Below are 23,764 nucleotides of genomic sequence, written 5' to 3' on the forward strand. Positions count from 1 at the left end.
CAATGGTTAGAGATAGCGTGTCACAGTAAAGTCTTTCCCCAAATTGAGGATGGCGATTGCCGATTGGACAGTTATTACCCTTCCTTTCACAGGTCAACAACGGAAATGAATTACTGGTAGTCAATCGTTTAGTGGTCTTAATTATCTAAAACATTATAATCAATTAGTTATTAGCGCCATCCTAAATATCTAAAAGCATTCACATTGTTCAATAAAGTTGAGCTAAATTTTAGTCAAATACTCATTTTTTTCTTCCTTCTTTTTCTTTTTGTTATAACTATCTACTTTTTTTTCAAAACCCCCTCACTATTTTAACTATTTACTTTCGTTATTGAACTTGAAATATTTATCTTTATTCACTTTTACTATTCTTAAAATAGTAGAAAAAATTAAATTTATTTTTTCATTAGTTTATTTTTGCATGGTTAAAAATTTGCTACGTAGAGTAACAACTAACAACCAAATGTGATCGTGGGTTGTGTTGTTTTTTTTGTATTTTGCTTGTGTGGGTTATGGTTTTATGTGGTTAGATTTATTGGTGAAGACTTTTATAGTTAGTTTTTGTTCTTTCTCGACGGATCATTTTTAATTTTCGGTAGTATTTCTCCCGCAACGACCACTTCACTTTACGGTGGTTGTTGCCTTTACTGGTCGAGGCTCTTCACCAAATTCTTTTGTCATTTGTTACTGTTTTGTACGGTCCTTTAGAGAGACCCGACTCATTTATTATTCATCTGGAATTATAAATAAAATTATTGCTTACTGTTTGTGCTTGTTTTTATATTATATTTTTCGTTTCAACTCGGTTGTTGGGTGGCCGCCCCTCTATGGTTGAATGGTCCATTTTTACTATCGGATCAGCCAAAATGACATCTTCCCAGCCCAATAAGAATCATATAAAGGCAGGTGTCCAGCCAGAGGCGGCTGGGTGTTGTTGATTTGTGAAAATGACACCAACCAGATGCAAAGAAAAGCCTCTAACAAAGTCTGTTGTCCCTTATGGCTTGCTAGTCTGCTTGAAAAACTAGTAAAATTTCAACATTCTTAAAGAGTTAACTACAACAGTTTGTCTCCAATAACTACAGCCAAAGTTGAATGTAGTGTTGCTCCAGCAAAGACCGAAAAATATCCATTCAAATGGAGCTACAAGCCATCGGGAGAAGCATCCGATCCCCCCTTCGACGCACCGGCGCAGATACAATTGTAGAAGAGAATGAGGAACTTCGCCTGCGATGGGCTGCCATTGAGAAACTCCCTACATTTAAGAGGATCAGAACCTCAGTGCTTGATATTGATCATGCCACAGTCGACACCGGAAGCAGTGGAAAAGAATCCGACGGGACGAAGGTGACCGATGTTACCAAGCTTGGAGCTGTCGATAAACATCTGTTGATTGAGAAGCTCATCAAGCACATCGAGCATGATAATCTCCGGTTGCTGAAGAAACTAAGAGACAGGATAGACAGGTATCTCGGATTTTTTACTTCTTTGAAGAATATATATATATTTGGACTGAATTACTGATTACTGAAGCTATGTTTCAATTTGTATCCTTTTGGTGTATTAAAAAAATGATTTCTTTTTTTTTTCCTGCTAGAGTGAACGTACAATTACCTACTGTGGAAGTGAGATACAAAAATCTGTGTGTGGATGCCAACTACGAGGTAGTTCAAGGAAAGCCTCTTCCTACGCTATGGAACTCTGTCATGAGTATGTTGTCAGTAAGTTGGCATTGCTCTGTTTAATGGTAGAAATAACCAGGCCGCTTTCCTGCTCAAATTCTGAATTGTGAAACAAATCTAATGACAACACTGCCATCAGCAAAAAGAGCTATAGCTTTTGTCTTTCCAATTTACCGAAAATTTCTCTCTGGGACAGGTTTTTGTGAAGGTAACACGCTGCAACTCTCAAGAAGCCAAGTTAAGCATCTTAAAAGATGTCAGTGGCATCATCAAACCATCAAGGTAAGCCAGATTCATGTTTGTTGGATAGCACAAAGCATAAAATTGATATGGTTAGTATCAGAGTTTCTCAGATTTTGTTTTCAAAATGATGTCTCGCACATGTACACTTGGCTAAGACTCACTTTTTATATTTATGCTTGATAGATTACACGATAGGTTATAGTGCATGGCTCATGATTTCAACAAATGATTAGACATTAAGATTACAAAGATAACAACTCATGCTAGCCTTTATCCTTATCACTATCCTTAATTGGTGATTGGCTCTGAGACTGGCTCTTATCCCGTTGTGTTTATCTTCAAAGAGTTTGGATTGAGTCGAGCTTGAGCTTGATTTGGTAGATGATGTTCTTACACGCTCCCTCAATCGCAACGGTAAGGCACGGACATTGAGATTGAATGCCATGGTAGAGAAATGAGAGGAAAGAAGTGGCTTAGTTAAAACATCCGCCAGTTGATCTTTGCTAGAAAGAAACTTCATTTGAAGTTGTTTTCAAGCAACTTCGTCACGCACAGAGTGATAATCTGTCTCGGTGTGTTTGGTACGAGTGTGAAATGCAGGATTTGAAGTGAGGTAAGTGGCACCTATGTTGTCATAGATGATAATTGGTACATTTTGAAGGAAGACTCCAAGTTCACGAAGAAGAGACTAAATCCAAATAAGTTCAGCGATGGTGTTTGCAAGGACACAATACTCTACTTCCGTGCTCAATCGTGGCACTGTGTGTTGCTTTAGGGACAGCCAGGATATTAAGTTGGACACAATAACCTGTTGTGGATCTGTGGTTGTCAGGGCATCCTGCCCAATCTGCATTTGAGAAGGCTATAAGTTGAACTGAATGTGATTTTTGAAGTAGAAGACCGTGGCTGATCATGTGTTTGAGGTAGCACAAAATGTGTTTCACGGCTGCTTGGTGTGTGTGGGTTGGACGATACATGTATTGGCACACGAGATTAACAGCCAATACAACATCTGGCCTTGTTAGAGAAAGATAATGGAGTGCACCCGCTGTGCTTCTGAACAATGTTGGATTGTCAAAAGTCTCACCATCAAATTTGCTCAGTGGACATGAAGCTACCATAGAGGATGTAGCCGGTTTGGCAAGGAGCATGTTGGTGCGTTTGAGAATGTTGTATATGTAATGCTGCTGAGATAGGAGCAGTCCATCAGATACACGTACTGCCTCAAAACCAAGAAAGTAGCTCAATTACTCTAGGTTCTTTACTGCAAAATCGCACTGTAGTTGTTGGATGAGTGTAGAGATAGCATGTTCATGGGAACCGGTAACCAGGACATCGTCCACGAAGACTAGGACAAAAACCTTAACGGTTGAGGTATTGAGAATGAACAATGATGTATTAGACTTGCTGCCAATGAACCCGAGCTCAGGAAGTTTGGCACTCAAACGAGAGAACCACGCTCGTGGAGCTTGTTTGAGGCCATACAATGCTTTCTTGAGCTTGCAAGCATGGTGAGGCATGGATGGATGAGTGAAACCTGGAGGCTGAGTCATGTAAACAGTCTCTTGTATTGTGCCATGTAGAAACGCATTACTGATATCCAATTGACAAATCTTACAGCCTAAAGAAATGACAAGTGAGAGAACCAAACAGATCGTTAAAAGTTTGATTACAGGGCTATAAGTTTCAGCAAAACCTACCCATCCTGTTGATTTAAGCCCCTAGCAACGAGCTTAGCTTTGAATCTTTCAAGTGACCCATTTGCTTTCCTCTTAACTCTATAGACCCATTTACATCCCACGATATTCATATCATGACTACGTGGAACTAAATCCCAAGTTCCATTTCTTAACAAGGCATTGAATTCCTCGGCCATTGCAGATGCCATTCAAGGTATTTGACGGTGTCAGTGATGAGGGCTCTGTGTCTCTTAATGAGAGGGATGCAGTAAGGGCCATTGGCACGGGGAAGTGTATGTGCCATCATTGAACTGCTTGGGGGTGAAAATGTTAGCTTGTGATCTCATTCGCATGAGATTAGTGCGATGAGAAACAAGATCAACGAGAAGCATGGGGTTGCTGCCAGAGGTTGAAGATGAAGAAGGGTTAGTTGGGTTTAAGGGAATAGCTGGGCTTGAATAAGTAATAGGTGAGTGGAGGTAGACTGTGACAAGTTGGAAGGAGAGTGGGCCGGGTAGAGAAGGACGAGAATTTGGGATGGAAGGAAGCCTTTGCGATGCTGGGAGGATTGTTGGTGGTTGGGCAGAATAAGTGGGGCCGAGGAGGAGTTCGTAAAAGCCCGGATTGGAATGGGAAGAGGGACTCGTCGAAGAAAACGTGACGGGCTAAATAGGTGTGGCTCATTTTGGGATCAAAGCATTTGTAACCCACATGAGATGGGTCATAACCAAGAACACAAGTAGTGGATCAAAATCCAACTTATGTTTGTTATCAGGACGAAGAAAAGGCCGGCAAGATGAGCCAAAAACTCTTAAGGTACAAGCAATTAGGGAACTTGTGGAACAACAAATTCAAAAGAAGACTTGGTTGTGATGGGGGATGGTAACCGAGTTTTTAAAAAGCAAGCAGTTTGGAATGTGTCATCCCAATGAACATGAGGAACTAAGTTATGAGCAAGGAGGTATAGTTCAGTTTCAACTAGGTGGCAATGTTTGAGCTCAACCATCCCATTTTGGTGGTGTGTATGGGGACAAGTCACATGATGCATGATTCCTTGAGAGACAAGAATTTTATGAAGTCCCCTATACTCATCAACCCAGTCGCTCTAGAGAGATTTAATTTTTCTTTCACAAAGACATTCAACCAATTTTTGAAAATGAAGAAAAATGGTGGATTCATCTGATTTGGAACTCATGGGAAATATCCAAGTAAAGCGACTAAAAGAATCCACAAAAGAGACATAATATTTATTTCCATTAACAGAAGTAAAAGGGGCAGGATCCCATACATCTCTAAAAATAAGTTCTAACCCTAGAATGAGAAACAGAAAAAATAAAGACGATGGCTCTTGGCCATTTGACAAGAAGGACAAATAGACAAAGCTTTATTGGACAAAGCGGGAAGACTAAATTTTGAAATCACTTGATGAACTATCTGAAGGGTAGGATGACCTAAGCGATCATGCCAACGATCAACAAGATCAACAAACACACGTTCACCAATAAGAGCAACGAAGGATGAATTGGACAAAGATTAGGGCCACGGGTAAAGTCCACCTTTATTTTACCATTCAGAGGATATTCCTTGTGAGAAGATCCTTAGTAAAAAAAAAAAAGGGAAAAAAAAGAGAGAAAAGAAATAGGTCAAAATTCAATGGTGACATTGTTATCCCTAGTAAATTGACTAGCAGAAATGAGATTTTTACGAATTAAAGTAAAATGTAAAAGATTGTGTAGGTTAAAATCTGAATTAAGAGAAGGGAGTTTAGATAAACCAATTTGGTGAATTGGAAGAATTTGCCCATTGCCAACACGAATTTTATCCGTTCTAGTGTGCTCATTAGCCTGCAGATTTAGGTTACTAAACTCTGCTGTGAGATGATTAATGGAGCCACTGTCAGGATACCATGCCTTATCTGTACCCATGGATGAGCCAACAACATAGCCATTAAAGTGTGATGAAGGCTAGACAACTAGGAGGGCATGATCAAACCTATGATAACAGGTTATGGTAGTAGGACCAACGCAATTGCAAACTTGGCAAATGAGCCGAGAGGTTCAGCCAAAAGGAAAAGAAGGTGAAGGACCACATCCTCTACCACTTCCACAATTGCCACGTCCACGTTATTGCTGTGAAACTCGAGAGGAATTTCCATTGATTTGAGAGTTGTGGTTAGACCACTAATTAGGACCTTCGTTGTTTACTGAACCTTTGACAGTCGAATTGGCAGAAGCATTGCTAAAGTCGAGAACCGTGATCTGCTGCTCCAAGCGCATCTCATGTGTCAACAGATGAGAGTAAACTTCATCAGTAGAATTGGTTCACCGGAGCATTGTAATCAAAATTGAGGCCAGCAAGTAAATGTGAGATTATATCTGAATCATGCAATGGTCGACCAGTAGCTGCAAGCGTATCAGCCATAGATTTAACCTTCTGGAAGTAATCGGTGATGGAGAGGTTGGCTTTCTTCAAGTTAGCCAACTAGAACTTGATCTGCAGAACTCTCGCACGACTATGGGAAGAAAACATTTTCTCTAGGTGAAGCCAGACATCGCGAGACATTGTGTAGTTGACAACATGAGTAAGAATGTTCTCCGATAGGGAAGAAATAATAGCAGAGAGGATGATTTGGTCTTGTTCACACCAATGAGCGAACGCTGGATTGGAAACTGTGGAGGATGCAGAGGTGACTGAAGTAGGAGATGAAGCAATCACCAGAGGTGGACATGGTGTACTTCCATCAATATAACCAAATAGACACTGGCCTTTGAGATAAGGGATAAGCTGTGGGCGCCATAATAAGTAGTTATCACAGGTTAATTTGATAGTAAGGAGGTGTTGCAGATTGCTGAGTGGAATGGGTGAAGGAGGGACAGTGGCATTGTCACTACTACTGGTGTGGTAAATGTCAGAAGCCATGGAAGGAAAGATGACAGTGGTCTAAAGCTCTGATACCAAATCAGAGTTGCTCAGATTTTGTTTTTCAAAATGATGTCTCGCACAAACTTGGCTGAGACTCACGTTGTATATTTATGCTTGATAGATTACACGATAGGTTACAGTGCATGGTTCAGGATTACAAAAAATGATTAGAGATTGAGATTACAAAGATAACATTAACAACTGATGCTAGGCTTTATCCTTATCACTATCCGTAACAGTTGGTGATTGACTCTGAGGTTGGCTCTTATCCCGTTGGTGTTTGTCTTCGGAGATTTGGATTGATTTGAGCTTGAGCTTGATTTGGTAGATGATGTTCTTACAGTTAGAAATTGAAGTCCCAACAGAACATACTTATGAATACATAAAACAAAGTCAGGATTTAGTTATAATTGAGCTGCTGAGAATATTGAGGCAATAAGACTGATTTTGTAAAGAAGAACAGTAAATATATAACGTGGAAGGTATCGCGTAAAATAAAATTCTAATGCTATTGACACAGGAATAAAGCATGTAGTAAAGCTAGTATTGTTTTAGACTGAGTTCAGGGTGTCTTGTAAGGACAGAGAGTTTGCATGAAAATCAATTCTCATTGATCCAATTCAACCAAGTTACATAAATAGGGCTGTGTAAAGATTTGAAGTGTTTACTCATGGAATATCTCTTTGAATCCAGGCTGACACTTCTTCTTGGTCCCCCAGGCTGTGGGAAAACGACCTTCTTGTTGGCTCTTGCAGGAAAGCTAGACCAAACTCTCAATGTGAGTATTTAAAAAACACTTTAGTAGACAAGCTTAAAACCAGTACAATGCTAGAAAAGAATTCATTCTTAAATAGTTTAATATCCTGACTGCTTTAATTTAAAATCACAAATAAATTACTTCTGGACATGCTTTGAGCAAACAAAGAAAGTGATGAGCAGTCAGATTGATGCATCGATCTTTGTCCAAATCAGAATTCTAGTTACTAACAATCTATGGGAAACTAATCTTATTTATAGTTAGTACATGATTACAAGCTAATTGATTTTCTATCTCACAATTTTTACAGTAATTGTCGGCTTTTCCTTTCTATAGGTTGCAGGGGAAATCTCTTATAATGGTTACAAGCTGGATGAGTTTGTTCCACAGAAAACATCAGCTTACATAAGCCAATATGACCTGCACATACCTGAGATGACTGTGAGGGAAACAATTGACTTTTCTGCACGCTGCCAGGGTGTTGGAAACCGAGCTGGTAAGGTTCCTTGTTTTCTTTACATAATCATGACCAGGGTAGTTGTATGCTCATATAAATATTAGTTGAAGTTAACTTCCATTTGTCCCTGTGCAGATATCATGGTGGAAGTAAGTAGAAGAGAGAAAGAAGCAGGAATTGTCCCTGACCCTGATGTTGACACCTATATGAAGGTAATCATAAGTTGGTAAAACTTGGTTGTATATTATGTTAAATCACCACTTATCCCAAAAGCTTAAGTTGATATAAATGGGTAAATTTAATCATTTAATTAATATTCTAACACTCCCCCTCAAGTGTGGGTTACAAGTGAGGCCCAACACGTATAATATTTAATTGAAACAGGAGGTAAATTGTGGAGTCAGGGTTCAAACTCATGACCTCTTGCTCTGATACTACGTTAAATCATCACTTATCCTAAAAGCTTAAGCTGATAGGAATGGGTGAATTTAATCATTTAATTTATTTATTAGACGGTATATTAGGAAGTAACATAATACTTGCAGGCTCAATTTGGCTTCTACTTTCTTTTCCTCTCTTTCTCTCGTCCTCTCGCTCTCTGTTGTTTAGTGATCACGACGATGGAAACTGATCTTGGGTGATTCGTTGGTTCTGGTTGGCGAGCATAGAGATGGAAAGAAGATTGTTGGTGGAGGCAAAATTTTTTGTATTCTCGATTCTTGATTGGGCGTTAGTGTTGTGGGTGGAAGAGAAGAGGAAAGATTTTTCCGGTGAGTTACTCCTAAGCAACCAATGCATTGAGTGGCTGGTGTTGATGATGGAGGAGTTGCCTGGAGATTCAAATTTTGTTAAATCTTTCAGGGAGGGGTCGAAGGTGTCAATCGTACACAGAGGTGGGAACAAAAATGTCCGGTTTGTAGAGGCGGCGGCCTATGGGGTGGGCGGAGGGAGAGGATTCCTTCTTGTTCCTGAGGGGCGTGGAGGATGGGCTTGGCTCAAGTTTGTTGGTGAGCTGTGAAAGGCTAGAGAATTCCTTGTTGCTACGATAGGGTGTGGTTTTGGGTCTTCTTCGCCGGCGGAGAAGGTAGGTGGGCAGAAGGTAGGGCCAGGGATGGGGAAGGTTTTGAATTGTAACAGGCCTTCGTTTACGGAGGTGGTGTGGGTGGAATCGTGCCCAACTGTGATGACTTTGTTTACGTCGTCAAGGCAGGGGAATTGGCTGGGCAAAGAACACGCGGATAGTGTTTGACCGTTGGGTTTTTCGTCTGATGGTTCGCAAGGTAAGGACCATCTTTGCTCTGTCCCAAGTGATGTTGCGTGTTCTGCTGTTTTTCCAGAATAGGGGTTGTCTTCATAGGTAGGCGTGAAGGAGAAGCTGGCTCTTCTTGGGGAGTGGACGAGTCAGGTCCTGGTTTTTGGACAGGCCCTAACGGAGCTTCTGGAAGCTATTAAGGACTTTGGGCCTTGGAGGTTTCTCAGGTCTTTGGGCTTTGGGCATTTTAAAAGGAGGCCTTTGCGTAAGCCCAAGAGCAAATCCATCTGGTGCACCCTTAAGAAGACGAAACCTGGTTCTCATTCAGGTTGCTTTTCCTTGGATGTGGATGCAGGTCACGGGGTTCCAAGCCCCCAGTTTTGGTTCCGGAGGCAAAGGCACTTGTTTCTCCGGCGACCACGTCTGAAGATTCCCGTTGCGGTGGGTGTTCACCTTCTCAGGTTGGCGCCGGTGGCTCTTCTCCTTCTGCGATTCGGCAGTTGGGATCCTCTTAGAAGTTCGTGAGTCCTATTGATTCTATGTTCTCTTTTCCCCCCTTGGTAGCTTCTACCAAGTCTGAGGGGACCTCTCTGGCACCAATAAGTAATGTTGTTGGGTCTTTTTCTTTGGGTGCCTCTTCTTTGGTTGTTGCTTGTTCAGTTCTTCAATCCTTCTCCGACGTGCTACCTTTGCAAGTTTCGTCTTGCATCACCTCCTCACAGTCTTTTTCAGGGGCGGCTAAGTTGGGAAAGAGGTTGCGTTCCTCTTCTCTTGTGTTGTCGGACTCTAAGCCATTCCACAAGTATTATCGGAAGGCTAGGGAAGCCAGAAAAGTGCATTTGGACGAGAATTTCTTTGCTGATTCTATGGAAGTTTTGAGGCTAGTTGCTAAAGTGCCGGGGTTTCTTACTCTGCTTCCGCCTATCAGAGATCCAGCCGAGAAAGTAGCTATTGCGTGTCTAGTGCAGGATTCCGCTGGTGTGGCAGTTTTCGTGAAGGGTTTTCTTCGGCAGGGGTTTCTCAATCCAAGCTTGGTTATACAAGCTAATCTCTCACATAAAGTGTCGATCGTGTCTGCGTCGACTCCGGGTTTCCCCACCGCCATTAAGGGAGAGGATTTCAGGGTGAATGGTTTGACCCAATCTCAAAAGTGGCTAGTAGGTTTCAATCCGTCTGGGGATGTGGTTGTGTGGGAGCAGGGCAACAAGATATGGGATGGGGAGGATGGCGACTCCCTTTACCCTTTGGGTGTTTTACCTCTCGAATTGGCCTTGGACTGGGAATTGGATAGTGATGAGGATATGGATCCGTCCTTGGCGATGTTAGAAGCCATTGAAGAGGACTTCCATCGGGGAGTTAAGGCAGTGCGTCCAAAGACCAAAGTAGGAGGGAAGTTCTAAATCTGGTAAGTTCCATCAACTACAGTGATTCTAGCTCATCCTCCCAGCTTAGGAAAGGCAAAGCGCACGTGGTGTAGGGCTGGGGTCTACCGAAGGTTTTGGGTTTTTGAGGATTGTTGCGTTTTCTTTCTTGTTGTAGGCTGATTTGGTAGTTCTTGTGTATACTACATGTGTACTTAGGGGCGCCTTATGCTTTTTTTAATAAAATATTTTTTACTTATTAAAAAAAAAAAACATCATACTTGCAGGCAATATCAGTTGAAGGACAAAAAGGAAATCTCCAAACAGACTATGTTTTAAAGGTAAATTTTCTTCAAACTGAGCTTGAAAATGTAGATAATGGAATACTTCAAAGAAAATGTTTTTATCCAGTTTGATGTGTGAATTACTACATTTTGGCCTTTTAGATCCTTGGACTGGATATCTGCAGTGACACAATGGTTGGTGATGCATTGACAAGTGGCATTTCAGGTGGCCAGAAGAAAAGGTTAACAACAGGTTGTTAATAAAAGATAGATACGTTCCTACTTAATTATGTTTTGCATAAAACACTGCCAGTCCTAGTACATCTTTATTTATAAGTTCAAAAGAGCTTCCCTCAAACATGAAAAGAATCAGTAAAAGCTTCTTCCTTTCCTAAAACCATTAGTTTGGTAGTTTACATATGATTACATTTGTAAATCCTGTTCCCTTGTGAGAAAAGGAAAAAAGAAAAAAAAAACCATGCAGAAATATTCTTTTCAACCCAAGGATTTTGTGTCAACTTTTCCTGGCAGGGGAGATGATTGTGGGTCCGACAAAAGCTTTATTTATGGATGAAATATCGACTGGATTAGACAGCTCCACAACGTTTCAGATAGTTACCTGTCTTCAGCAATTGGTGCATATCACTGATACAACTGCATTGATTTCGCTTCTTCAGCCAGCTCCTGAAACATTTGATCTATTTGATGAACTGATATTGATGGCAGAAGGGAAAATAGTATACCATGGTCCTCGTAGTGATGTACTTCAATTTTTCGAGGATTGTGGTTTCAAGTGCCCAGAAAGAAAAGGGGCTGCAGACTTCCTTCAGGAGGTGAGAAAACATTTTCCTTTTCTACTGTTGACATCAGTCCTATCGCCTCATATTCTAATTTCAAACATTTACAGGTAATCTCCAGGAAGGATCAAGCACAATACTGGTGCCATGCTGACCTTCCCTACAATTATGTTTCAGTGGATCAGTTCTCTCAAATGTTCAAAGCAAGTTGTTTAGGACAGAAGTTAAATGATGAGCTCTCAAAACCATATGAAAAATCTAGGAGCCACGATAATTCCTTGTCATTTAATTTTTACTCTTTGAGCAAATGCGACTTGTTCAAAGCTTGCATGGCCAGAGAGCTACTTCTCATGAAACGGAACTCGTTTGTTTATGTGTTCAAAACAGTGCAGGTTATAATTTTCTCATCTGACCTCTTAGGTTGGTGCTTCTACAGTTCTATTGGCAATCACATCAAACTAACATGTTTTCCAATTTCCTTATTCTGCAGCTTGTCATCACTGCATTTATCGCAATGACAATATTTATACGTACTCAGACATCTGTGGACTTGATGGGTGCCAATTATTTCTTGGGCTCTTTGTATTATACAATTGTCAGACTCATGACTAATGGATTTGCAGAGCTGTCCTTTACAATCATTAGACTTCCAGTGGTTTACAGGCAAAGATCATTCTATCTGTATCCGGCGTGGGCTTATTGTATTCCAGCCTCGATCCTAAAGATTCCATTATCTCTGGTTGATTCAATACTTTGGACAGCAACGACTTACTATGTTATTGGGTATAGCCCTGAAGTAGAAAGGTAAGTGCTTTTCAAAATCGAGTTGATCAAAATGTTAGAAGGATAAATCTCCCTCTTTTGTATCCTTTAAAATTCATTTTCTGCATATGGGTTAGGTTCTTCTCGCAGTTGCTTCTGCTGTTTGCTCTGCAACTAGCATCAACGTCCATGTGTCGTTTTCTTGCCTCAATTTTCCAGACCATGGTTGCTGCATCAACTTATGGTGCTTTGATCTTGGTGATAATTTTCTTGTTTGGAGGCTTCATTATTCCTCGACGTTAGTGACTCAATTTCTTTGCATTGATTCTAAGGGATAACAACTAGACTACTTATAGAGTTTGCTTTTTTGCAGCCTATTTACCACCTTGGTTAAAGTGGGGTTTCTGGCTTTCTCCCATGACTTATGGGGAAATAGGTCTAGCACTAAATGAATTCCGTGCTCCACGGTGGCAAAAGGTACTCTGAAGAAGACATCATATGTTGTTCCTATGCTAATTCACAAGGATTTTTAAATAGCTTTAGTTCATTCTCATTTTGTAGGTGTCAAAGGGAAACATGACCATAGGGATGGAGGTTCTAACTAGTCATGGTTTAAACTTTGATGGCTATTTCTATTGGATATCATTAGGGGCTTTGCTTGGGTTTACAATACTTTTCGATACTGTATTTGTCTTGGCCTTAACTTACTTAAAACGTAAGTTTGTTTTAACTTGATAAATAAGCATAAAGATTGAAGTTTAAATTCTGTCAATTCACAAATGTGCCTGTCGTGAATACAGCTCCAAAGACATCTAGAGCTATTATTTCGAAAAAAAGGTTCTCTCAGCTACAAGGAAGAGATGATTTCAATAGTAGCACACAACTGGCTAACCAATCAACTCTACCTACTTTTCCCCAAACTACTGCCGAAACAAGAAATTCTGGTAAGATAAAACTATTAGGTAATGACTTAGCTAACAATAAAATGGTATCTGATTCTTGATACGAGGAATAATGTTTGGTTATACAATGATACAAGAGAATGTGCTTGGTTATGCAGGGGGGCTGGTCCTGCCATTTGAGCCTCTGACAATAGCATTTAAGGATGTGCAATACTCTGTTGATATGCCTCCGGTAATCAAGTGCAACTAATGATTTACATACAATTGTTTTTTATTTGTACACAATAAAAGATATTACTTGTTAAATCTATTCCTTTTGCACAGGAAATGAGAGTGGTGGGTTTAAATCAGAAAAAGCTTCAGCTGCTCCGAGATATAACAGGAGCATTTAGGCCAGGAATTCTTACAGCACTCATGGGTGTCAGTGGAGCTGGGAAAACAACTCTCATGGATGTCCTTTCCGGGAGGAAAACTGGAGGTATTGTTGAAGGAGATATAAGAATAGGAGGATACCCCAAAGTCCAAAGGACATTTGCAAGAATATCAGGTTACTGTGAGCAGAATGATATACATTCTCCTCAGATTACTGTGAAAGAATCAGTTACATACTCAGCTTGGTTGCGATTACCACCAGAGACTGATGCAGACACAAAAGATGTATGCCATCCTCCAGTTCATCTGCACAATTATCCACAGTACTATCCCATACAATTTCAAACAGTTTTTAAGGGACTTAAAACTTGGAAAATTGCCAGCATAACTAAATTAAACCTTATACTATCCACATGGAAATGATATGAAACTGTCTATCAATCTGAGTCAATTTTAAAATTCATAGTAAATATAAGCAAATAGAGAAGCATTCATTGGGTCTACTGAGTGAATCATCAAATCTTTTGACAGTCATGACTCATGTGGAATGTGACATTTTTGACTTTTAATTGATAATATTTTATTAAATTGTCTCAAACAATTATTGGTATGTTAGAAACTTGATGAATTGAGACATGTGTCCAATAGTGTGTGGCACTTTTGAAAACCCAAACAACTACTTTAATTCACTTAAAATATGTGGAAGAGGCAAGAGAATGGTAGGGAAACTCCAAAGAATGTTTAGGTAAAAGCACAAAAGCCCTGAATATTGATGCACATAGCACAAAGAAAGAATTACTTAAATTACTAAAACAAAATTTCTATTCGAGGTATTATATGATCTCACCAATATAGTAAAATGCACTGATAGCAGTCTCGACATATCTATCATGCAGAGATTTGTAGAAGAAGTCCTTGAAACAATTGAACTTGATGGTATAAAAGATTCGTTAGTTGGCATTCCCGGCCAAAGTGGCCTTTCTACTGAACAACGTAAAAGGCTAACAATTGCAGTGGAGCTTGTTTCCAATCCCTCAATAATATTTATGGATGAACCTACATCAGGTTTAGATGCCAGAGCAGCTGCAATTGTCATGCGTGCAGTGAAGAATGTAGTTGCTACAGGAAGGACAACAGTGTGCACCATCCACCAACCAAGCATTGACATATTTGAGGCTTTCGACGAGGTAGTAAGAATAGTGCCTTCTGTGAGAAAATTACAAATCCAAATTTTATTCAGATCATAATATTAATCTACTGACAACTCTTTTTGTCCATACTTTACTAAAGAATAGTAAATTATTAGTTATTGCATTCTTTCAGTGCTCATTATGCTACATGATTTTATATAGGCAGTGTAGTGTTGGTATTTGTAATACAAGGAACATTCAGCTATCAAATGGTTACAGTAAATGTGCTTTTTGCTTGTGCTTAAATCTACCTAAAGAATCATATCTACCTGGTGCTGGCTATTAAAGGCTCATGGTATACTGTTCACACAAACGTACCTTGTCCAAAGTATTTGTGGGTCGATAAACAGATTGTTACCCCATCTATGCACTTTCATAACATTAGTTACCTGAAAGGTTAATTAGTAATTTTTTACTACCTTATTCCACATAATTTCAATATTGCTGCTGCTTCTAATGGTTCTCTACTTGCACCATAAAGCTACTTCTTACTGGGTCCAGTCATCAGTCTTTGTTATACATGGTTTATATCAATGCCTTTTATTTAGCCACATGTACTTGCTACATTCAAGTCCCAATGAGTGTATGGATTTCTTATTCGAGTTATTTTTATTCTTCTGGTTTCTCCGTTCATTTTTTTAACATCCTCCTCACGGAAAAGTTCACTCTATTGACATTTAGTCACCTAAAATACCGTAAAGAAAAAACTGCTTTTATTGTCATTTTACCATTTTTTTTAGGCTGATAATAAAATTCAATTGTATAAGCAATTATCTGCATCATATGACCCACTCGTTTTCAAGCAACGTGCTCTTCTGTTTTTCCTTCCTCACGGTTGAGCAAACTATAGTAACAATATCCATCACTCTTTAGTATCTCCTGACTATGATTCGGAGATTCTATTATCACAAAGCCCAGTACAAAAGTATAAACTTAACAATTTTAAGTGTTTCACCACCAAAGTTTTATCTTAACTTGGATTTATTGTGGTAACCACCTACTTAAATCATGAGGATTAAAAACACCCAAATTGAGGCGCATACAGTTGACCGTGAAAAGTTTCCTATAAAATTCTCAGTAGTGCTATTAGATGATATTATACAACTTAGTATTTATCCATTTGGTGCAGTTGATTCTAATGAAAACAGGAGGACAGATCATCTACTCTGGAATGCTAGGCCATCATTCATGTAAACTCATTGAATATTTTGAGGTACGCTCAATACTTCCAGCGCCATAACTAGCAATCATATTTCTAGCCGCAACATTAATGAACATTCTTTTATCTGTAGGCATGTTGTTTCCTTGTTCCTCTGCTATTGGTTGTGGGTGCCTGCCTATGGTGTAGTCTGTGTGTTCTGGTTCTTTTAGTTTTATGTATTCTTTATTCTTCTTTTAACAGAGCTTATTCATCCAGGAAAAAAAAATGTTGTTTCCTTTTATGCATAGACTACTGATGGTTGCTAATATCGGTGTATAAATGATAAAAGATGTGTGAGGAAGAATTGTGTTTGATGCTGAAGTGGTGTGAATCAGTGGCATATTTAGATAAGGAGAAACTTTAATCAGTGACTACTTATTGTAAATCAAAAATCAGAAACAACTGCCTGGAAACGAAACAGAAGAAAGAAAAAAGGAAGAGCAAAGAACCCCAAACTAGGGCTACGTCTGCATAGTTGCCGCAGTGTTTCACTTTGATTATGAAAGAATACAGATGCAGAGGAGCTTAAAATGTGATAAATATGTATGTTCTGTCCTATTCAAAAATTACTAGGACTAGGGCTACAGACCCCAAGGTGAAATATTGAAATTTCACTTCTCATAAAATTGCTGCAAACTCGCTCGAGCTACTGTCGGGCGACGATCGTGCAAAGTTTCTGTCCACTGCCTGCTTGAGCAACTACAAGTGAGGCTCGAGTGAAGTTCCTGTTTTTTGCGAAGGTCAAGCGTAGCTTCTGTCTTCGCTTGTAGGCCTCTCGCAAGCTCTACCCATCAATCTCCCACTTGGAGATTGAGCTCACCATTGTACTAAACTCCACACATCTCCACAACATAACTAGCAATGCAGAAACTCTCTCCTCTGTCCTCAAGCTCAAAAGTCAACTGAAGTTGTACAAAGCTTCAGCTTCTCAATGGTGACTGCCTTGGTTAATATGTCTGCTGGATTTTGGCTTCCATGAATCTTTTCAAGTGATAACACTCCCTATCTAACAAAGAACATGTGAAATGGTATCTTAACTATATATGCTTCATTCTAGAATGGAATGCTGGATTTTTTGCAAGCTGTATAGCACTTTGACTATCATAGTGTAAAACACTATTCTCTAGCTTCTTACCCAATTCTTTCAGATAGCTTTGCAACCAAATCATCTCCTTGCTAGCTTTAGTAAGTGCAATATATTCTGCTTCTGTAGTGGAAATAGCTACAATCTTCTGTACTTGAAAGACCCAACTTACTGCGGTACAACAGAAGGTAAACACATATCCAATAGTGCTTCTTCTACTTTCATCATCACCAGCTAGATCTGGGTCAACATAACCTTGTAGTATCATACCGGCCCTTTTGAAACAAAGTGTCATGTCAATAGTACCCCTCAAGTATTTAAGGATCCATTTTACTGCCTCCCAGTGTTGCTTTCCTAGATTACTCATGTACCTTCTCATTGTTCCCACTGCATGTGGATCTGGCTTGGTGCAGACCATAGCATACATTAGACTGCTGGTGGCTGAAGCATACGGAACTTTTTCCATGTATGCACGCCCCTGTCCTGTCATGGGTGAGTGTTCTTTAGTTAGTCTAACGTGACTAGCTAAAGGAGTTCTCACTGGTTTTGCATCTTGCATTTTAACCTTCTCAAGACCTTTTTAGTATACTCTGCTTGTGACAACTTCACAATTCCAATCACTCTGTCTCTAATAATCCTCATCCCAAGAATTTGTTTCGCAGCACCCAAATCCTTCATTGCAAACTGTTTTAACAATTGTTTCTTCAAATTATTGATCTCCTAAATACTAGACCTCACAATCAACATATAATCCACATACATGAGTACAATAATGCAATTGCCTTCAAACCTTTTGATACAACAACAATGATCTTCCTGGCATCTTGTGAAACCACTGTGCACATGAAACCATCAAACTTCTTGTACTATTGTCTTGGGGCTTGTTTCAAACCATACAAACTTTTTTTTTAGCTTACATACCAATCCTTATTTGCCTTTGACTTACTTGGGTTTGCCATTGGGTGCATCTTACAAGTTCGTGTCTATTTGGAATGGTGTTATTGAGAAAATGGAAAGGGGGTTGGCTGGATGGAAGTGTATGTATTTGTCAAAGGGTGGGCGGCTGACTCTTCTTAAAAGTATGCTTTCCAACCTTCTTACGTATCTCTTGTCGTTGTTTCCTATTCCAGTGAGAGTGGCTAATCGTCTTGATAAAATTCAAAAGGCTTTTCTTTGGGGTGGTTTTGGAGATGAGGCCAAATTTCATTTAGTGAAATGGAATAGGATTTGTACTCCTTTGCATTCAGGTGGGTTGGGAGTTCACAACTTCATTCAGTTTAATCGAGCACTTCTGGGTAAATGGTTGTGGAGATATGGTAGGGAGAGAGAGGCTTTATGGAGATTGGTGATTGACGCAAAATTTGAGAGCCTAAAGGGTGGGTGGTGTTCAAAAGAGGTGTCAAGTTCCTTTGGAGTGGATGTGTGGAAACATATTAGGAGGGGATGGGAGAAGTTTTGTAATTTTGTTCGTTTTGAGGTGGGGGATGGGTCATATGTTAGTTTCTGGCATGATTGGTGGTGTGGGGATAGATCTTTGAAGCAGTGCTTTCCAATTCTGTTTAGTATTGTGAGGAACAAAGATGCGATGGTGGTGGATAACTTGGTCGTTCATAATGGAGTTATTCAATGGAATATTCTTTTTACGAGGCAAATCTAGGATTGGGAGATGGAGATGGTTCTTTCTTTCTTCGAGTGGCTTTATTCCACTTCGGTTCGACATGGAGAGGGGGACATGTTAGTTTGGAACCCCTCTAAAAAGGGCTTATTTGAGGTGAGATCCTATTATGAAGTGCTTATGAGGAAAAATGGCCCATCATTTCTGTGGAAGAGTATTTGGCGTGTTAAGGCTCCGACAATGGTGGCTTTTTTTGTATGGTCAGCAGCTTTGGGTAAAATTTTGACGCATGATAACTTCTGTAAGAGGAATGTCGTAGTGATTGAGTGGTGTTGTATGTGTAAAAAGAATTGGGAGTTTATTGATCATCTGTTGCTTCACTGCGAAGTCGCCCATGATCTTTGGAGTTACATTCTTATTTTATTTGGGGTATAGTGGGTTATGCCACGAACGGTGTTGGAGTTGTTGACTAGTTGGGGCGTGTCAGTTGGGTTTGGTCGTGCTAAAGAAGCTTGGTGGTTAGCTCCATTGTGTTTATTGTGGTGTATTTGGCAGGAACGGAATGCGCTGCTCTTTGAAAATGTAGAGACTTCAATGGTGAAGCTACGGAAGTGTTTGCTTAATATGTTATATTTTTGGATAGTGTCCCACCATTGCTTGAATGATTTTGCTTATATAGACTTTTTAAATTTATTCTCTTCTCGTCCCATTTAGGGGCTCTCTTGTATACTTTCCGTGTATAAGGACCCCTCTGCACTTTTATTGAATTGAATTACAATTACTTATTAAAAAAAAAAAAGCGTTCTCCTCCAAATCACCATGGAGGAAAGCAGTTTTTACATCTAACTGCTCAAGATGCAAGTCCTTTGTAGCCGTAATTCCCAAGACCAATATGATTGTAGTTAACTTCACAACTGGAGAGAAAATCTCAGTGTAGTCAACACCTTCCTTTTGTTGAAAACCCTTAACAACCAATCTAGCTTTGTAGCGCTTACTGCCATCGTGTTCTTGTTTGATCCTATAAACCCACTTGTTATGTAAAGCCTTTTTGCCTTGTGGTAACTTAGTCAATTCCCATGTTTGATAACATAAGTGACTCAATTTCGGCCTGCATGGCTAAGTCCTACTTGAACGAATTCTCAACCTGAAATGCTTCACCATAACCTTCTGGTTCACCGCCATTAGATAGCAATAAATAATACAAGGAGAATACCGCTGTGCAAGTGTACAAACTTCGGAGGAAAAGGGAAAAGACCACGAGCAATTGATACCCTTGCGGGTGTTAAACCAAAGCACAATTCGCAAGAAGGGAAAAGACCATGAGCAAGGTTTTAATATTTGATGGGGATTACTTTGCATCTTGGGTGTTTGTTGGGGGCTTCTTTTGTATTTTGGGTTTCATGTGGGTTTTGGGTGTTGTGGGTATGTAGTTTCTTGTGGGTTTTCTTGGGTTTTTCATGTGGGCTAGCTGAGTTGCTCTTGTGTATATTTCATGTGTACTTAGGGGCGCCTTACGCTTTTTTAATGAAATTTTCTTACTTATAAAAAAAAAAAAATTTAGTTCCCAATTTCCAACCTTGAGGAAAAGGTTGATCTTAAGGGGGTGGGAATGTTAGGCACCAATTTAGCAATCACCCAAGGCAAGAAATCAACATGGGATGATAAATATGGAAGACATGAAATAAAAATGGAAGGCATCAAATCCGGCAAATCCTCAACAATTTAGCCTCTCTCAATAGAATGTCCCAATGGTCACTTTCCCCACAAAACCAATCCTAAATTAGCAAGATAATAAAGGGTGGATTATATTTCCTTGTACAACCACAATCAATTCAGTATACATGTACTCATAAGCTACAAGAATAAGGCAATCAGATGCAATAACAATTCAGTTTCCTTAGTTTTATTCTTGAGTTACTGTGTGATTCCTATCAGATATATGCTGATGTCTTCTGGATATTGATTAATCCAAGATGTTTGGATCAGTTTGCAGAGTTCTTGAATTATATTTACATATAACAGTAACCTTTACTCCTCTATCGAGTCCCCACAAGGGAGTCTCAAATATTACCTTAGTTTGGTGGAATTGGTGATAAATACTCATACATAACAGTAGTAAAAGGGAACAGACCCTACCTAAAAACTTGAAAAGTTAAAGTTGCTTGTTACTAACTGTGTCTTTTATTCAGTTCTTTTTCTGCTTCTTTGGGATCCTAATATTTATTCTTTTACTTCTTTACATTTTTGGCTTTCAACAATATTAAATAAATCACTGCATTTAAGTTGCTATAAATTATTGATTTCAATATATTGACTGTTCAACAGGGAATTTCTGGTGTGCCAAAGTTCAAAAATAATTATAATCCAGCAACATGGATGTTAGAAGTTACTTCTGCTTCAGTAGAAGCAGAACTTGGTTTAGATTTTGCCCAAATTTATAAGGAGTCATCTTTGCATTGGTGAGTATATATTTTTTTGACATTCATTGGATAACACGAATTTGTTACAATTTTTATAGTCGAATTAATTTCCTGACGGGTATTAAAAGGCATGTATTGCTATACCTATCAAGGAAAAAACTGTTGCCAATAGTTAGACATGGTAATGACAAATCTATTTTGGTTTCTAATTAATCACAATCATATGGTTGTTCTTGCACTATAGTGACACCATCGAGTTGGTAAGACAGTTCAGTGAACCACAGCCAGGCTCAAAAGAGTTGCACTTTCCCAGTCGTTTTGCACAAAGTGGCTGGGTGCAGTTTATGGCATGCCTATGGAAACAACACTTATCTTATTGGAGAAGTCCTGAATACAACTTATCACGTTTCTTGTTTATGATTGCTGCAGCACTGTTGTTTGGGGCAGTCTTTTGGCAGAAAGGAAAGGACATGTAAGTGTCTATGCATATATGCTTACGTACATTGAGATAACAATATCTTTAGAAATCTTGAAATGCATATGCATTGAGATAACAGTTTATACAAATGTTCTTGAAACTCCCATTTTAACAGACTCGGATTCGGAAAAAAGAATTCTCATGTCAATTCATATCAATAAATTTGTCTCAATAGGCAAAAAGTAGAAAACCATTATGATGCTGTTTTTGCTATTTCCTTCATTACTTTAATCGGATAGAGAAACATGTCAAACAATGTGTCATTGCATGCTGATGACGAACTTTATAACTCCATGGTAAGAAAACAGAAAATACAAGTTTCATATATGGAATAAAATTTCATTTTTATTTTATATATACGAGCATAAATCACATTATTTTCATATTTACAGACCATTCTAGTCAGAGGCCCTGCATGGAAAACTTGAGTAATATTTAAGCTTGAAACACAACCATCTCTAAATGGTATGCCCAAAGTAAAGTTTATTTAGAGAAGAAAAAGAATACAGATAAACTTTTCTTCATCAAATTGCATAAGACCATATTCTGTTGTGCGATTGTGGGCCATCATTTAAACTTCCTGTGGCTAAATTTTGTATTAGTCTGGCCTGAGAAGCATTTAAATTCCTTTTTCTTTTTTTCTTTCTTTTGAAGAAAGAATGAGCAGGATTTGTTCAACATACTTGGATCGATGTATATTGCTGTAATATTCTTGGGCCTGAACAATTGTTCATCGATTCTACCGTATGTGGTAACCGAACGGACTGTTCTATGTCGTGAAAAATTTGCTGGAATGTACTCCTCGAAGGCTTACTCATTTGCTCAGGTTTGGCATTACTGCTATCAAATAAAACTCTGGTCTCGTTTTTGTAACAAAACTATTCTTAGTGTAATGATATTTAATACATACTAACAGTATCATTTTTCTCAAAATGTTATAGGTGACCATAGAAATACCTTACGTGCTTCTGCAAACAATTTTGTATGTGGCCATTACATATCCAACAATAGGGTACGACTGGTCAACTTACAAGGTCTTTTGGTACTTCTATGCCACATTCTGCACTCTTCTCTACTTTGTATATCTTGGGATGCTGATAGTTTCAGTGAGCACAAATATAGAAGTAGCTTCCATATTGTCAGCTGCAGTCTACACCATATTTAACCTTTTCGCGGGCTTCCTACTGCCAGGACCGGTAAATCCTTCCAACTCTTCTATAATTAGTCAAATAGGATACTGATTTAGTCTTATAAACAGAAAGAATTTTTAAATGGATTGTGGAGAACCAAGCATTTATAAACACAAGATGGACTGTTTAGTACCTTTTCATCTACTGCTTAAACAGATAGGAATGAGAATGCATAAGCATGTTGAAAAGTCACCACCTCTCAGTCACGCAATAAAGTAATTTCCTATAAAACTGCCAGACCTAAACTTTCCCAGAAAGGTGGAAGAGCATAAGAGTGAAATTTTCTGCATTTGCCCCCCAGAATATTTCCCAAAAATTTCAGAGTAGAAATCAACTTTCAGTAACACCACTTTCACTACTATCTGACAAGTCATCCTACTGGACGGGTTCCTAAAGAAAGTTGTTCCATGGTCGAACCTACTCTATTTAGCATTTATAGTCAAGCTAAAGATAATAATTTTGTTGTTTCATATGTACATGCAGAAATTTCCTAAATGGTGGGTGTGGTGCTATTGGATTTGCCCTACATCTTGGTCCCTAAATGGCCTGCTGACTTCACAATACGGAGACATGAAGAAAGAGATACTGATCTTTGGGGAGCTCAAGCCAGTTGGTTCCTTTCTTCAAGATTATTATGGATTTCAACATGATCGTTTAGGACTTGTGGCTTTTGTGCTCATCGCTTATCCAGTTGTTTATGCTTCTTTGTTTGCCTATTGCATTGGGAAAATAAATTTTCAACAGAGGTAGAAAGGAGCTAAAAACTGCTTAATTGTCATATTTAGAACAAGCTGTATATCAATAATGTTAGAATTTTGAATGATTTTCACAACAGGAGTTATTAGATCATAAACTGGGAACTTGGCTTCGGATCCTGTGTGCATACACATGTATGCATATCACATGGCACTTGCATTACAGATTCCATGACATGCCATGCAGAACCATCAATTTGAGAATCACTGCTCTCACAAAAACACAACGTGAATGAGGATTTGGCATTTTAAACAATGTTATTCAACCATACATTCTCACAGAAGGAATTTTCTGACCCACTCCTATCATCATTTCAGATTGAGATCCTGTGCAATAGCTCTAATCTGGGCCTTTTATTTT

At 39.0% G+C, this 23,764-nt stretch overlaps 1 protein-coding gene across 3 annotated transcripts; it reads left to right on the forward strand.

Annotated features, from left to right (window-relative positions):
* Positions 1–949: 949 nt before the first annotated feature.
* LOC133851242 (pleiotropic drug resistance protein 3-like) lies at positions 950–23,523 on the forward strand. Of its 3 annotated transcripts, none has more exons than XM_062287575.1 (24): positions 950–1,466; positions 1,598–1,721; positions 1,879–1,964; positions 7,220–7,304; positions 7,620–7,779; positions 7,876–7,952; positions 10,641–10,694; positions 10,800–10,890; positions 11,169–11,470; positions 11,545–11,826; positions 11,925–12,238; positions 12,334–12,494; positions 12,570–12,673; positions 12,758–12,911; positions 12,997–13,158; positions 13,257–13,330; positions 13,423–13,755; positions 14,367–14,657; positions 15,790–15,873; positions 20,886–21,019; positions 21,225–21,452; positions 22,113–22,284; positions 22,400–22,654; positions 23,132–23,523. In XM_062287575.1, the coding sequence occupies exons 1-24, from the start codon at positions 1,138–1,140 to the stop codon at positions 23,396–23,398; spliced, it is 4,323 nt and encodes a 1,440-aa protein (XP_062143559.1). In that variant the 5' UTR covers positions 950–1,137; the 3' UTR covers positions 23,399–23,523. The 3 variants fall into 3 exon arrangements, with proteins under 3 accessions (XP_062143559.1, XP_062143567.1, XP_062143572.1); XM_062287583.1 differs by having other exon boundaries at positions 951–1,466; positions 12,997–13,140; XM_062287588.1 differs by lacking the exon at positions 950–1,466 and having other exon boundaries at positions 7,246–7,304.
* Positions 23,524–23,764: the final 241 nt, after the last annotated feature.

The sequence above is a fragment of the Alnus glutinosa genome, chromosome 1 (genome assembly GCF_958979055.1).
Source record: "Alnus glutinosa chromosome 1, dhAlnGlut1.1, whole genome shotgun sequence".
Classification (NCBI taxonomy): Eukaryota; Viridiplantae; Streptophyta; class Magnoliopsida; order Fagales; family Betulaceae; genus Alnus; species Alnus glutinosa.

What these genes read in the sequence shown, in the direction of transcription:
- LOC133851242 (XM_062287575.1), top strand. Translation starts at nt 1,138, where the DNA reads ATGGAGCTACAAGCCATCGGGAGAAGCATCCGATCCCCCCTTCGACGC. An exon ending in GGGTGTTGGAAACCGAGCTG is followed by an intron (nt 7,780 to 7,875) that starts GTAAGGTTCCTT and finishes GTCCCTGTGCAG; the next exon opens with ATATCATGGTGGAAGTAAGT. An exon ending in TATTTGAGGCTTTCGACGAG is followed by an intron (nt 14,658 to 15,789) that starts GTAGTAAGAATA and finishes CATTTGGTGCAG; the next exon opens with TTGATTCTAATGAAAACAGG.